The 15,014-nt window shown below is 35.3% G+C and overlaps 1 protein-coding gene and 1 non-coding gene across 2 annotated transcripts; one reads left to right on the top strand and one right to left on the bottom strand.

Annotated features, from left to right (window-relative positions):
• Positions 1–955: 955 nt before the first annotated feature.
• Positions 956–5,202, bottom strand: LOC110450975. The gene is made up of 2 exons (XM_021498793.1): positions 5,155–5,202; positions 956–3,288 (listed from the first exon to the last, which is right to left on the bottom strand). Exon 2 carries the CDS (start codon positions 3,263–3,265, stop codon positions 1,214–1,216), a length of 2,052 nt encoding a protein of 683 aa, XP_021354468.1. The 5' UTR covers positions 3,266–3,288; positions 5,155–5,202; the 3' UTR covers positions 956–1,213.
• A 5,805-nt stretch (positions 5,203–11,007) lies between these two features.
• Positions 11,008–11,080, top strand: Trnav-aac. Its single transcript has one exon. It is a non-coding gene; the product is annotated as a tRNA-Val (tRNA).
• The last annotated feature ends 3,934 nt before the right edge of the window (positions 11,081–15,014 follow it).

Raw genomic sequence — 15,014 nt, 5'->3', positions numbered from 1 at the left:
CATATAACACTGGATCCTAATGGAGGTTTGTCCGTAGGATACGAATTACTTAAAATATTATACATATATTATTATATATACGTCTCTGCTTCAAGGTATATTTGTTGCGAATTTTCTAACAAAGTAAATTAAAATATTTTAAGTATTCGTCTAAATTTATTTAAAGAGTGATTGCTCTAGATTTGTTAAAATCCATTCCCTATCTATGTGAATCAGGGTTTCATGTCCACATATATAAAAAAAAAAACGGGATACATATCTTGAAAAGTATATTATACAACTTCTAAACCAGAAAATGTTAAGTTAGACAAATGGTTTGTACCTTGACGGTTAAAAAAACTATTAATAAAATGAAAGTCAATGAAAAATAAGATATCCATGAGTTAAATCCAATAAATTTCCGGAGTATTGGTAATAGATATCTACTTATTCTACATTTTGTTTTACTTACTTTTATTTGTAATGGTTTATAGTGTCCTAACATGAAAACAAACATCATTTAAAAATTATGAAATTTCTTAACCAGATGAGGAAAAAGGAAGACAACTGTTTTGTACCATGAATTGAACATGTCACAAGATTTTGGCTTAATAACAATAAATAATTAGTGAAATGAAAGTGAATTAAAAATGATATATAGATTAAAAATTAAATCCAATATATTTAAGGATTAACTTGAGTATATTATTTATGTTATGGAGCTTTAACACAAAAAAACCGGAGTGTACCCTTATCATAAACCGCGAAGTTAATCCTTATAAATTAATCTACTATACACAATCCCTGTGGAAATCAACTTTAATTGATGGACTCTTTTCTCTTAGAAATTATTACGCCACTGTATCAGCCAATCAAAAGCGACGTTACGAACGGCGACGTCTTTTTTTACCTTATGGGCTGGGCCCACTTGTATAAAGCATCTCAACTCTTGAGATTTCTTCAAGTCTAAGATTTCCTATAGACAATACATTGCTTGAGATTTTCCTTAACTTTGAGATGTTTTATACAAGTGGGCCCTGCAGATAACATAAATTCTTAGGCCAATGAAAAGGTTTGTTACAAGATTAAATTATATGGGTAATATATATATAAATACCCTACATTTTGGTTACTTAATTTAATTTCTAACAAGAGGTTTGATGTGTTTAAACTGTCATTTACGATAGTTGTGTCATTGTAACAACGAGCACCACTTAGAATGTCACCAATGAGTTTATTGAGCAACACCGGCATTGTCACTGAATCTGTACACCTCAAGTGAAGTTGTCTCCTTGTAGGATGTGACTACGAACTCCTGTTTGGTGGGATGGACAATTATCCCGTGTGAACGTCTGATACTAGAGAGACTGGGAACTAGTACCTTCCCACGTGACCCGTCAGGTGAAACAATGTAAACATTGGTGGAGTCACATGCACACACATATACATTGTTATCACGGTCCAGTCCGATACTTCTAGGATCCCGCAGACAAGGGTCACTGTATCTATAGTCTTCTTCATCGCTGTCTAGTCGTCTACACACGATGTCATCACCATCACTGTAGTAAAACGTTGACGTAGATATAGATGCAGCAATGTGTCCGACGTGTCTACTCTTCATCTGTATTTTCTTTTTCATTATTCCATCTGATGACACGACTTTCACACTATTACCAGTACTAAGCAGGGTGTTATCTCCGAGAACTGCTATTCCATAGACGTCGGCTGTTACGAGGTTTATGTCGATTAGAGTCAGCTGACCGTTCTGTAGTGTACATCTCAAAAATCCCCTGTCTCCAATACTAACAAGTATCTCATCAGTATTAAGGCCACGCGTTAGATCATATGGGTTTCCTTCTACTTTGTATTCTCCCTTGTAGCGATACTTGTCATCAAACAACACGAGTCTGCAGTTGTCGTAATCTGTGACAAGTAATTCACCGTTATCAGTAAACATTCCTCCTCTCAAGTTTGTCGGCTGTCTTCCTGCCAGTGAACGTCTGGCGACCGAGAGTACACAGGATACGGAACCAGTCCAAACATCCACTGTCACCGGTCCTTTGGTTGGAGATTCGAGGAGGTCGGACGCTGAAGTAGAGTCGGCAAATGTTGTAGCTGAAGGTGTTGACATCAGAGTCCCAAGCAAGGAACCGATACGTGAATCCGCATTCTGTGAGGTCGATGATATATTCGATATCACGTCAACATTCCCAATGGTTGTCATCTTGTTTATGTCGTCAATAACAGTTCCTATATTGAGTTTCAGTTCAAACGTGTTAGGCTGCCTCTTGGTGGCTTGATCCATGCGACGGTAATGTCCTGATACCTGTTGTTTCGTTTTCTCTCTCATAACAAATCGCTGACGATCCGTACCTTGCTTGTCAAAACGAGTCATTAGAATATTGGAATTTTCTGCATTTGTTTGGAATTTCTTCACACATTCCATTCGAGCAGAAAGCTGTTGTCTGGGTACTTTGCACTGATCCGCGAGTTCCGACTGAAACGTTGTGTTAAGACCATCAAGCTTGTCTTTGGCTTGCTGTATTTTTCGCGTCATCTCCACTGATAGTTCCTTTTCTTTGGTGTTAAGGAATGTCATCTCAGACTCATCTTCTTCTAACATCGTCGTTGCCTCGTCTTTGATAATCTGCCATACTGTCTCGAGTGAAGGTTGTCCAGTAAAGATTGTCTTGATCACATCATCTATTGGTTTGATATGGTTGCAGTTTTTGTGTGAAATGGCCACACATATACAACAACACATAGAGCTGTGATCAAGACAGTAAACCTCCAACGGATGTCCTTCGTGGTTAGGACAGTTTTCGTTTACCGTTGTATCACAAAATCCTCCATCTTTGCTGGGAACAAGTCGATGTTTTGCTGTCATTTTGTTTCGGTCGTGAAAACTTCTGCACTCTTTACAGAGCATCTCAGTGCAGCCAGTGCACCAGACAACAGCAGGGTTGGATTCCCCAACCCTTCGACACGCCTCACAGTTCTGGTCATCTGACGACTTTGTTGTGCGGTTGATAAAGAGATTGTTTATCGGAAACGAGGTCCCCCATGTGTCTACATCCGTGTCGATGTCACGTGGGCTAGTTGGTTTGTCACAGACTGGACATGGAAAGTAATGACGGTCCTCATCTACAGTCCTGTGTTCTTTATCGATATATGCCGTCAGACACGGGCAGCAAAAACTGTGATTACACGGTAGCTCCCTCGGCTGGTTGTACGGCTTCATGCACAACAAACACTTGTATTCTGGTGTAGGGTAGGCTTCAGCCATGTTGGAACTTAATTGGGAAATTGCTGTAAAACATAAAAAGATCACACTTCAGATTTGAACAAGTACATCCAATATTCCAGATGTAAATATCAACGTGAATAATTTCGATCGGCTTAATGATTGCAATATTTGTATATGATTAAAAAAAATCAATAGTTCACTCGAATAAAACATATGAAAGTAACAACAAATAAATATCCAACAACAATGTTCTGTGTGTACAAAACAGCAACGATAATCCCTGATTCGAACCCGGCCTAGACCACAAATGTCTATACTGTTGCTCTAACCGACTGAGCTTCGACCTCAAATGTATATACTGTTGCCCTAATCGACTGAGCTACGACCTCAAATATCTATACTGTTACTCTAACCGACTGAGCTACGCCCACAAATGTCTATACTGTTGCTCTAACCGACTGAGCTACGACCTCAAATGTCTAAACTGTTGCTCTAACCGACTGAGCTACCTGGTCAACGGAATTGTCCTGTTATAGTCATTATCCAATTTATTAAGGGGAAATAACTCTATATATAGAAAACCACAATTTAGTGGATCGGTGATACTTAAATCAACGAGTGTGTTAAGAAATACATGTATGTGAACATGGTAACCTAGTGTAGTAAATGATGTCACACCAAATTTTACACCGTCAATTTTATCCTGATGGTGGTTTTTTTCATTTTTGTGATATCCATGACTTTGATATTGAAAGTTCTAGACATAATATTTTGTTTGTACATGTAATATCACACAATTATATTTCATTATGATAAATAAAAAGAATAAAGTTTAGTAGACAGGCCAACGGGATCCGAAAAGTGTTTTATATCCTTGACCTTCACCTTGAAATTGACGACCTTGACATGCTGAAAGTAAATGTAGCTTCTTTGTAGGCGTGCTTGAAAATGATGTACAGAAAATAATATTCGTTTAGGAGAAAGATCACCTTCCAAATTGAGAAATAAACCAATATTACAATTATTACAATTGTTTCGTCATGTTAATGTCATATATTAAATAGTATTGACTTCTAATGAGTATTTTTTCTTTTTTTTTGTCAGGCTGTATTGACCCCCGGGACCATGATTTAAATATATACATATACACCCACCTCTGATCCCTGTAATTGATTAAAATAATCTCCCTCTAGATTTTCATGAAACACGCAACATGTAAATTAGCATAAAATAATTCCAGATAATTTGGTTTAAATTAAACACAGGTAATATTCACGTTTGATAACATGTTAATTTGTAATTAGGATAACGCATATCTCACTTGTCATTTTGTTGACACCGGTAAGATCTGGAAATAATGAGTATTGCTACTTTTTTTAGTAAAATTGAAACAAGCCCAATCGGTTGGGATCAAGTGAGGAAAGATTCCATGGGAGGTAACTCGTAAAATGTTTAATGTTCTATAAGAATCGCGATTTTGATATATAACTATATAAACGGTAGGAGTGAGTGGAGTAGTGTCGAGGGATAATGAATTCCTAATACAAGTGCATGTGATCAGTCATATAAATTGAAGGTCATTGGATACAGCAAGCCGTACTGATAATAGTTCCAAAAGTGTTCTAATTTAATTGTTTAATTTTGAAATAATGCCTACACAATGAGCAATGTCGATTTATTATTAATCGAGCATGTATGTTTTTGGTAAAACATTTGTCAAACATTGTTATTTCAAAGATTAATCAGGCAATATCGGAGGTACTGTCGCTTTGTATCGGCCTACCAAATACATACCAGCTGGCCTTTATACAATCTTGATAACACTCTTTGTTTTTATAGATCAACGTTCAGCATTTTTCAAATGATAAATATAAATAATTCAATATAAAACTTTCGTTATTAACCTCATAATCTTGTCAAATCTTTACCTTTATGGCGGTGTAGTTCCTGAATTATTCTCGGGATTTCCGGGTTCAATGATTACAACGGGAGATAACTCTGGAATGGGTAGCACATAACTTGACATTAAGCTTACTTTAGAATACCTGAAGTTTTTATCTCAGATGTTAAAAGACATCTTTATGGTAAAAGAGGTATGGCGGAAAACTGCCGGTTTTTCCCTAAGTCGGCATTTATGAAAATGGGGAAAAAAATTAAGGAGTAAAACATTTCGTGTAGCAAAAATGCATACAAAATATACAAAACCAACTGAATATGAATTTTTAAACTGCTGAGAAATTAGGTATTGCTAATATGATACTGCAAATATAGCCATATACACTATATCTATGAAAGTGATGGGGGTTCCCGGACATAAAAACATACTTTCAACACTTTCCCATCCGAGGACCAACTTTTGAATAAACTTTTTGTGACCGTGATGTAATATGCAAAAACAAATCGAATTACGGAAAAGTGGTCCTCCTTTGGGAAAGTGCTCAAAATAATGAAAAACAGGGGTGATCAAGTTTCTCTAAACTGCGACCGGTGTTTCTCGGGTTAAATAAGTTTGTAATTGCCAATATCTATATGTTCTATGTAGCCGAATGTGTAACGCAGTTTACTTGCGACTAGAAAATAAACGGTGCAGGTTCGAATCCTCCTTCAGTTATATTTTTTTTTTAAATATTTAGGCATGTGATCATTTTCCTTAATAAGGCAATGGTTTTTTTAAATCGATGGAAAATTTTGTTTTCATTTTAATAACATACCTATTGATTTATCAGTTTTGTTAGTAATAATTTCTTTACTATTTAGTGCGACATACTTCTATCGAAGCATGTCAACAAATCCCTGTACACGTGTACAGTACAGCTACGCTTTGTAGGTAAGACACTATTTTTGATGAAATTTATGAATTGTTTTACCCTCCAACTGGCAATAGTAATTGTATCAAGTGCTTAAACACCAACAAATAATGCCGAAATACCAAATATGTGGTCTGTTTACAATAATCTATTCTTAGACACGGGATTCCGATATTGCTACCTGTATAAAAAATACCTGAGGACGCGTCATAACAGTGCACGGTTGGATGCGCGCACTAGCGTAACATAGTTTTGGGGAAATAGGAATAGCAACCCGCCATATCTCTTTCTGCTGTTAATTTTATTTATTACTTAGCAGTTCCGTGTGTTCTATTTCGAGCTTGTAACAGAATAAAGGTAAATATACACACTTACGCTTAACAATTTGACGTATTTCCATTTTATGAACAACCTATGTCTTGCAGCGTCACAAAATTCGTATGTAATTTTCATCATGATATTATGTTGATAGCTTCAAGTAATGTCTCATTTTTTTCAACACAATGACATTATTTAATTTAATTGTTTTAATGAATATGATAAAATATGAGTGGTGTATTTGATAATTTTTCGATATCATGCAACTTGGTGGAGTAACAAAATGTAGTTCCTGGTGAATAAAATACAACTATGTATATTTCAAGATTTAACCCTGCCACAAAGATAAAGAGAAAATGGCGCAAGGATAAACCTAGTAGTAGCCTCCGTTATACATATTATACTAAACGATTTGAGTGGTCAAACTAGCCCACAGCTACATATATTACATACGAGGCGCTGTCTGTACCCTCGCCACTATGGTAGTTCTGAAGGAGAAGCGGTAATACCGATTTAATATGGTAAATTGAACGTAATATGCCGGAGACCATTGTGTTTGATGTTCGTCCCAGAGACCATTGTGTTTGATGTTCGGATATAGACGCTCTACCTTAAAAATCGACAGAAACGCACCAGATTTGATATGCATGAAAACATGCGTTTAAAGTCACATACCATCATATCATATCCAACTGCGCTGTACATGTGCTGGGCATAGCGCTGCGAATAACGGAAGTACATTTCAGCTACATGTAAACTTTTGAATTGCTTATTCTTAACATCATTAGCATACCTATACTTATGTGTGATTTAAATGCCTATTTTTGGATCATACTGCGTTTTGAATATACTTTTACCATATTGTCGAACCGATAATCTTCCCTGAATCGCGTTGCTATGGTTACCGATTTTGGCAATGCCATCACCGAACTTCTATTGAAACACGTTTGTAATTTTCCGTCAAAATGTTTAGTTAACACAATGACGTAATTTGAAACAGTAAAAATAACGGAAATACTCGAAAAAATCCGTTCAGAATTTTTTTTTGAGTTGGTACGTTTGTCTCGAACGTTCACAGCGGATATGAATGTTTAAGGGTACATGTTACTAACAGTGCTACGCTTCCTTTTCTAAGAGAGTAACAGGACCCCACCTTATCAAATATTAATTTAAACGCAGCTTTACAAAATCCACCATTATCAGAACATGGATATGATGTGCGGTTAAACTATTCCGTCAAACTAAAGTGAAAATCCTTGTAAAAGTCGGTCTAGACTGATTTGCCTTTCGTAGTTTTTATCTACACCCCGCATGGCTTCGCTTCGAAATACATTAGTATTGTTTCAAGTTATCTCAAAGTCTTTGTTAAAAGGATATAAATGTACTTCGTATATCATATATTTGAGGGATAACCCTACTTTATTTTGAAATTCTCAAAATAAGCCTCACAGAAGGGTTTTCCCCATTCTAATTATGATAAGCTAAAAGAAACACGATTTTTAGAAAATTTTAAGCGTTTTCTTCAACGTTCTCTACGTTAGATTGGTGATATCAGGAATATTAAAGTGAGATGTAAATACATTGCTCTTTCGGGGTCTCCCTATGGTGAAACATAAAATTTCATGACGTGTCAGGGTCAGTCCGGGTCACTAACAATCGCCATCCGGGCTTCCTATGCAAATAAGTTACCGTCGCAAATTATTTTGATTAACCATATGCATTCAACATTCGTTTGACAACTGTTTGTGAGTGTACAATAAGTAAATGCTGTGTTTGATGTCCGTCTTTTACTGCAATTCCTTTAAATTTAATTCGTTCTTCTCCGATAACTTTGATAGTTGTAGAGGACTCAAGCAGGGGGGTAGTATGAGTCCCTCTCTGTTCAATTTATATGTAAGTGATCCTCCTGATCTATTAAAAAATGATCCTTTAAAGCTTGTCGACTCGGCAATAGGTTGCAGATGATCTGGTAATATTGTCTGAAACAGCCGAGGGATTACAAAAATCATTAAATAACTTATATACATATTCAAATAGATGGAAACTTTTAATAAATACCCAGAAAACAAAAGCAATGATATTCAATTCAACAAATCATATTATTAAAAACTACAAATTTAATATTGGTAACTATAATATAGACACAACTAAAGAATATAAATGTCTTGGTAACCTGATAAATACAGCGGGTAAATTTACACCGTCTGTAAGGGAATTGTCCAACAAAGGTCTTCAAGTTCTTTTTGCAATAAAAAAATATGCAGAAAATATCACAAACTTTCCAGTAGATGCCCAGTGTAAACTCTTTCAATCCCTTGTAAAACCTGCCCTTACTTATAGTGCAGAAGTATGGTACATGGATTTATACCAAAATTTGTTAAGCAGTAAAATCAGATCAGGTAATAGCAATAAGCAGTTTGATTATTTCTCCTTTATTGATAAATCTCCTTCTGAGCAAGTACATTTGAAATTTTGTTAACATACGTTAGAGATGAGGAAAAGAGCAGTGAATCTAGGCTCCAGAGCAGAGCTGGGACATTATGCTATTGAGACCCTTATAAACACTCAAGCATGTGGCTATTTAAGTAGAATACTGCAAGATTCAGACAGTTTAAACCCTTTGATAAAGGAGGCTTATCTATTAAATAAAACTTTACATGAAAATGGCACATACACCTGGTTTAGTTATGTTAATGATATGACATTAGACAATGATCTTCATCAAATTATACAGAATCCTGACGGATCGTACAGTAATTATCAACTTAAAATTAAAACCAAGCAAAATATAAAAATAGAAATATGAGATAAGATTCTTTAATAAACTAAAACCTTTAAACGAGAGTAATAAATTATTTATGTATTAAGACTTAAAGATTGAGTATGTCCCTGAAAAAAACCTTAACATTAACAGCAGCAATTTAAGGAAAATGTTTTCTACATTTCGTTAATGTGAACACAAACTGGAGTTAGTCATGGGGCGTCTCAAAAGTATACCAAGAGACCAGAGACTCTGTCAAACAATTGGTGTGTTAGAAAATGAAGTACACTTCTTTTTTCACTGTTCCCTTAATGAATCTGTCAGGAAAAAATATTTCCAAAAATGCATTCCTAAACACAATGATGTTACCTTAGATACCAATTATTTGACCTCAATATTATCTACAAACAACTCACAGTTTATACTGGACTCTTGTTTATTCATTAAACAGTCTCTAGAACTGAGGAGAGTCGGCTTGCTGACAGTATAAGGTACAATGTATGGACTTTGCAGCTAAAAATGTTTAAATCAAATTTTCTATTTGAAGCTATGTTAATTTTGTTCATGTTAATGTATATTAGAAATATAAGCTATCACTTTGCGACTTTTCTACATGTACATGTCTATGTATGTATTTCACTGGGTTTTTTTTACTGTTTTGCCTTCAAACTACTTTGTAGTTACAAATGTGCAAATAAAATTTTGAATTTGAATTTGAATATATATGTTAAACAAAGTCCTCCCAAAATCCCAGGACATGTTATGTCTCCTATGATCTATACTGAAAGAGTGTTGGGTACTGCCTGGTTGTCCCTCTACATAATGTATCATGGTGTTACCGCTGTTCGGTCTGATATGCATGGAAGATAAAGTATGTAACGTTACATGTCTAAGAGAGGACGTTTGATAAGACATACACAACGCCCTTGGTGAGCAAGTATCGGATATAACACGCATTTCTCTCATACTAATAGGTATAAATTAAAGTATTGTAGAGATTATTATCAATTAATTAGATCATCGAAGTATTACAATCAATAGCAATTTGCCTTGGCCTTTATTCTGTATCACCTGGCTTTGATTTTATTTTCTACGACATGACATATAGCATTATCTATAGACATGTTATGTAAAAATGTCACGTGGTACGTAAACGTGCAGAAGGAGAGTTATTGTTTAAAGGGAGGCAACTCTGATAAGTCTTGGTCTGGAATAAAATAAATCCATACCCTAACCAGAGACGTATAAAGCCATGTGTTATATACGTCTCTGCCCTAACCTTTATATGTTAGTTGTCAGAGTTTTTTTTATTCAATAAACAATTATTTATTTATAGTACACATACAATATCAGAGGGTGGCGAAGTTAGCACCTAATCACTCAGTTATTTAATGTAAGTTTTCATACAAGAGAATTACGGGTTTTTCCTCTCACCCATAACACCATATTTTCATTGTTCGAATTGGATTTTTTTTTATTATAGCAGAAGTTCGGTGTATTTCAATAATATCGTCATTATTTACAATGATAATGCTTAGTGAAAATACGGAATTAGATTAGATGCTATCTAAGTCCGTGGTGAAAAAGACACACCATTATAAATTACACTATAAACTCAACGTATCGTCTTGGTTGCGTTTACACGCTTCTAAAGTGAACCTCTCTGCAAATCTAAAGGAAAAAAAATATTCAACATAAAATTGCTAAAGATCGGTCTGGGGCAGATTTTTTTTTTATTGATTTATTGTAAATGTTTCTTTACGCAGCTAATTCGGCGGTCAGTTTTCCGGCTTTAGATTTCAGCAAAAGATATATATATCAAAATCGTTCATGTAGAAAAGTGATCATGAGAAAATAGCCAGTTTGTCTCACTCGGACTGTTGCTGAGGCATCAAGGTTCCGTGGTGTAGTGGTTATCACGTCTGCTTAACACGCAGAAGGTCAAGAGTTCGAAACTCGTCGGAACCTATGTGTCAGGTTTTCTTTTCTTTTAACATTTCTAAAATCAGTTTTTTTTTTAAATAATGTTGATCATGCCTGTATATACAAGACTTTTCAAAATCTATAATGTAAACAAAAATTAAGGTTGTAGAATGGATTGGTATTGTCAGGGATGTGTAGTGGACACATTCCTGGTATTGTCCTGAAGACACATTCCACGCTCGTTTGTAAACGTCTGCCGATTGATAACAAAATGTCCGTTTTGTAACAATAATAAAATGTATTTACTATCTTTATTGATTTCATAAAATATCACAAAAAATACTCTCAGCTTAACTCTGGAATAAAGTATTATTTATTTAGCTCAATAGAGCGCCCCACAACCTATCAGAAATCATGGACAATGATAAGATTTGTAGAGTATTTGTAGGCCTCAATTTCACACTTTTAGTATTAGATTTACACGGTGTTCAGCAGATGTAGAAGTCACATTTCACACATAGATGAATATAAATCGATGCTATTTTCCTATTTATTTGAACTGAAACCAAAATGCATCCTTGTCGTGGGGGTCACACAGTCATCCATATATACAAACATATTCATATTTATGCGAAGAGTAAAAAATATACTTCAAAACTGTAGCGTTTTGAATACGCTAGTAAACCCGGATACAATTCCTTCCTGATATGTGTAAATGTTTGTTTCCTTGCTTTATACAGGAAGTCAGATATCCTGCTGTGCGTGCATGTAATATCCGCCGGAAGTGTGGATGCGTCGGGGCTGATATATCAACATATAATAAATTAAGCCTACCTAATCACTAATAATCGGAGGAAAATTATGTCGTGGCCTTTCGCCCATAGAGGGTCACCATAAGTTTATTTGAATTAAAAAAGTAATTATAAACGTCACAAACATGTGACGTCATCAACAAATAAATGTAGCAATAACAAATGAGTCGTTATACACATATCGTTAACAACACATTTGCAACATAGGGGCAAGGCACAGACAAAACCCAATCCCCTGTATGCGTATTTATAGTGTCAATATTATTAGTTACACAGTTTGTTAGTGACCTAATACGGAAAAATATTGGGGCTAAAAGAAACTTGTTCGCCTCGCCCGATCCAAGTTTCTTTTAGACCCAATATTTTTCCGTATTACGTCACTAACAAACTGTGTAACGAATTTATCCCGTCGAAGGCCCTTTGGATAAAAAAAAAAAAATCTGTTTGTTAACATTTTTGTTAACATTTCATCGGCTGTCGTCTGCACAAACCGCTTGGTCGCCATCTTGTTACAAGTTGACTCTTATGGGCAAAGCACGATAACTCTTTCGTACTCACCTAATGTGAGATTCTACTGACCTAATATGAAAATATACTGGATAGCATGTGACGTCATTTTAACCAATAGGACTACAGGATTTTTGCCTGAGGCGGGATAAATAAGCATATAGGGGTGCGGACTGGTCTATGCCTTGCCCCTGTGATTTGCAATGTAATCAAAAAATAACTTCCTCTATGTTTAGCAACATGTTAAGACATACCAATTCCCTTGTCTCCTAGGACTTAATTGTTGAGTTTCTGTATGGAGTTTATACAAAAGTAAAATCCCGGACTCTCTTTTGGAACAACTGCAGAATGCGCAAGTGTTTTATTTTTAAAAACTTAAAACTCTCAATTGTACTTGAACGCCTCTACTGTCGGTAGTCAGTCATGTATACAAATGTAGTGTTAGTCGCATTGCCTGTTTCTCCCACAAAAACAAAAACAAGTAACACATTGTTTACAAGTTAGACGATTGTTTAAAATATGGAAGTAAAACGAAAAACGGTTGAACAAGTATCACACCTTGGCGCAATACATTTTTAAACAATGTGTCCCTATTCCATCAAATTAAATTATTTTCATTGTTTTTTAGGGGTAAAATCTTACCTCTACTCACTGAAGATTGACAACAGAATATATTAATCATGGAAAAGCATTACATATGTATATATGAAATTGTCTAGAAAGAGAGCTCAAAACTTAAATAATTGACATTTTCAACAGAAACCACGACCAAAATAAAATTGTGTAATGAGGGCATTGTTTCTGGGCCTCTCAATTAAGTTTTTCAGATAATTAACACAACTTTTAATTGATGATACAAACATAACCAGGTACGTGACTATCACGCGTTCCACTCCCCAGAATAACATTTGTAATAGAGGTCATTATTTTGTCATGCGTCCGCTAGGAGTCGAACCCGGGACCTCTGGCTGTCTAGTCTTTCGCTCTACCAAATGAGCTAAAGAGAAACTCCCCCTGGCCGAGTCGGTAGGAAGTGGCTAGTATTTTACATCTGGCAAACGTTACCATGTCACTGAGAACAAAGATTATAAAGTCGTCTACACAGTAAGAGAGTTAATTAAAAGAGATAGAAACAGCTGTAATGAGTCTTTTGAAAAACGGATCCATAACAAGCAGAGCAAAACATACATTCACACAACATTTCACTTCAGTATACTGGCTCTCCTTCATAAGGAGGGAAACAGAAAAACAACAAGTGCCTGTCTAATGTTTTATATATAGGTATTATCATACACGAGCACTACGTCCTATTTTAAACACAAAAGTTGGCCATCGATCGTTCCCAAACCATATGATTTTTTCTTTATTGAATACCTTTATATCAAACACCTTTCTACTATTCAACACACATGTACAATTGTATTGGTCATCTTTAAACGGGTTGTAATATACCGGTATGCGTATGCACGTACATGTAGTTAGTATGTACATTGAATTATATAAGTCCTTGGTATGTATATATAATAACCCTTAAAAACAGCAAATGTGGCCATGATCCAATAGTTGATACGAATGATTGTTTTCGAGTTACCTATAGATGGGCTCCGTTTAAATTAGATTTAAGTATATGGCCAGTACTGAGATATTTACACACTACATACTTGTATTTATTTATGGAATTAATGCTCTGGACACGCAGCCTAAAGGCTTGAATAACCGGTTATACATAATCAATGTCACTACCGTAATTAACCTACACGAAAAGTGAAAATGTTGTACTAAACTTCCGTTTGAAATAACCAGGATTTTTTTTCTTGTCTGCATTCTGTATGATCACGAAGGCAGACGATTTATTTCAGAAATTCCAGTACTTTATTAGTATATTGTACTATACACTTATAAAAGTTTATCTTTGCGTGAACTTAGACTTGGATAACAATTAAAATCAAGGTTTCTAAGGTATTATGTGCATAAACGTTATCTGGTGTGTGGATTCATTTTGTGCAATTAATTGTCATTGTTTAGAATAACATGTATGAGCATGAAATCATTGACTCCTATTCCCATGTCATGTAAAATAATTTCCCTCACGTGATTTCATTCCCCTCGTATGATCACATCCCCATCACGTGATCACATTTCCTTCACGTGATCACGCAGTTCCATCGCAAAATTACATTCCCTCATTTGATAATATTTCCCTCGATTGATCACAGTTCCGCCGCATGATCACATCTCCTTCGCGTGGTTTCATTTCTCTCAAGATCACATTTCCATTGTGATCACATTTTCCTCACGTGATCATATTCCCCTTTCGTTACGATCACATTCCTCTCACGTGACCACAGTTCGCTCGGTCACACAATCGAACGTTTGATTGCTATATCATACATGTGCATGAAGGTTAGTTGAACCGTTCTGATTGAACGATCTATTCACCAATCGATCAATCATTCAATCAATCCAATTACGATGAATCGATTTCGATCAATTAATCAATCGATCAGTTACAATCATTCAATCAATGAAATATAGTTGTCGGTCCGTGAATCGATTCAGCCATGGTTGTTGTTACTCAGTGTTTTAGTTTCATGAATAAAAATCAGTAAATTGTACAATATAATATCAAACATAGACTAACAGAGATTGTGAATTTAGTT

The sequence above is a fragment of the Mizuhopecten yessoensis genome, unplaced genomic scaffold (genome assembly GCF_002113885.1).
Source record: "Mizuhopecten yessoensis strain PY_sf001 unplaced genomic scaffold, ASM211388v2 scaffold5575, whole genome shotgun sequence".
Classification (NCBI taxonomy): Eukaryota; Metazoa; Mollusca; class Bivalvia; order Pectinida; family Pectinidae; genus Mizuhopecten; species Mizuhopecten yessoensis.
Note: the sequence above shows the minus strand (reverse complement) of the source record. Positions and strands in the feature narration are given on the sequence as shown.

Coding starts and splice junctions, on each gene's coding strand:
- LOC110450975 (XM_021498793.1), bottom strand. CDS start 3,265: ATGGCTGAAGCCTACCCTACACCAGAATACAAGTGTTTGTTGTGCATG.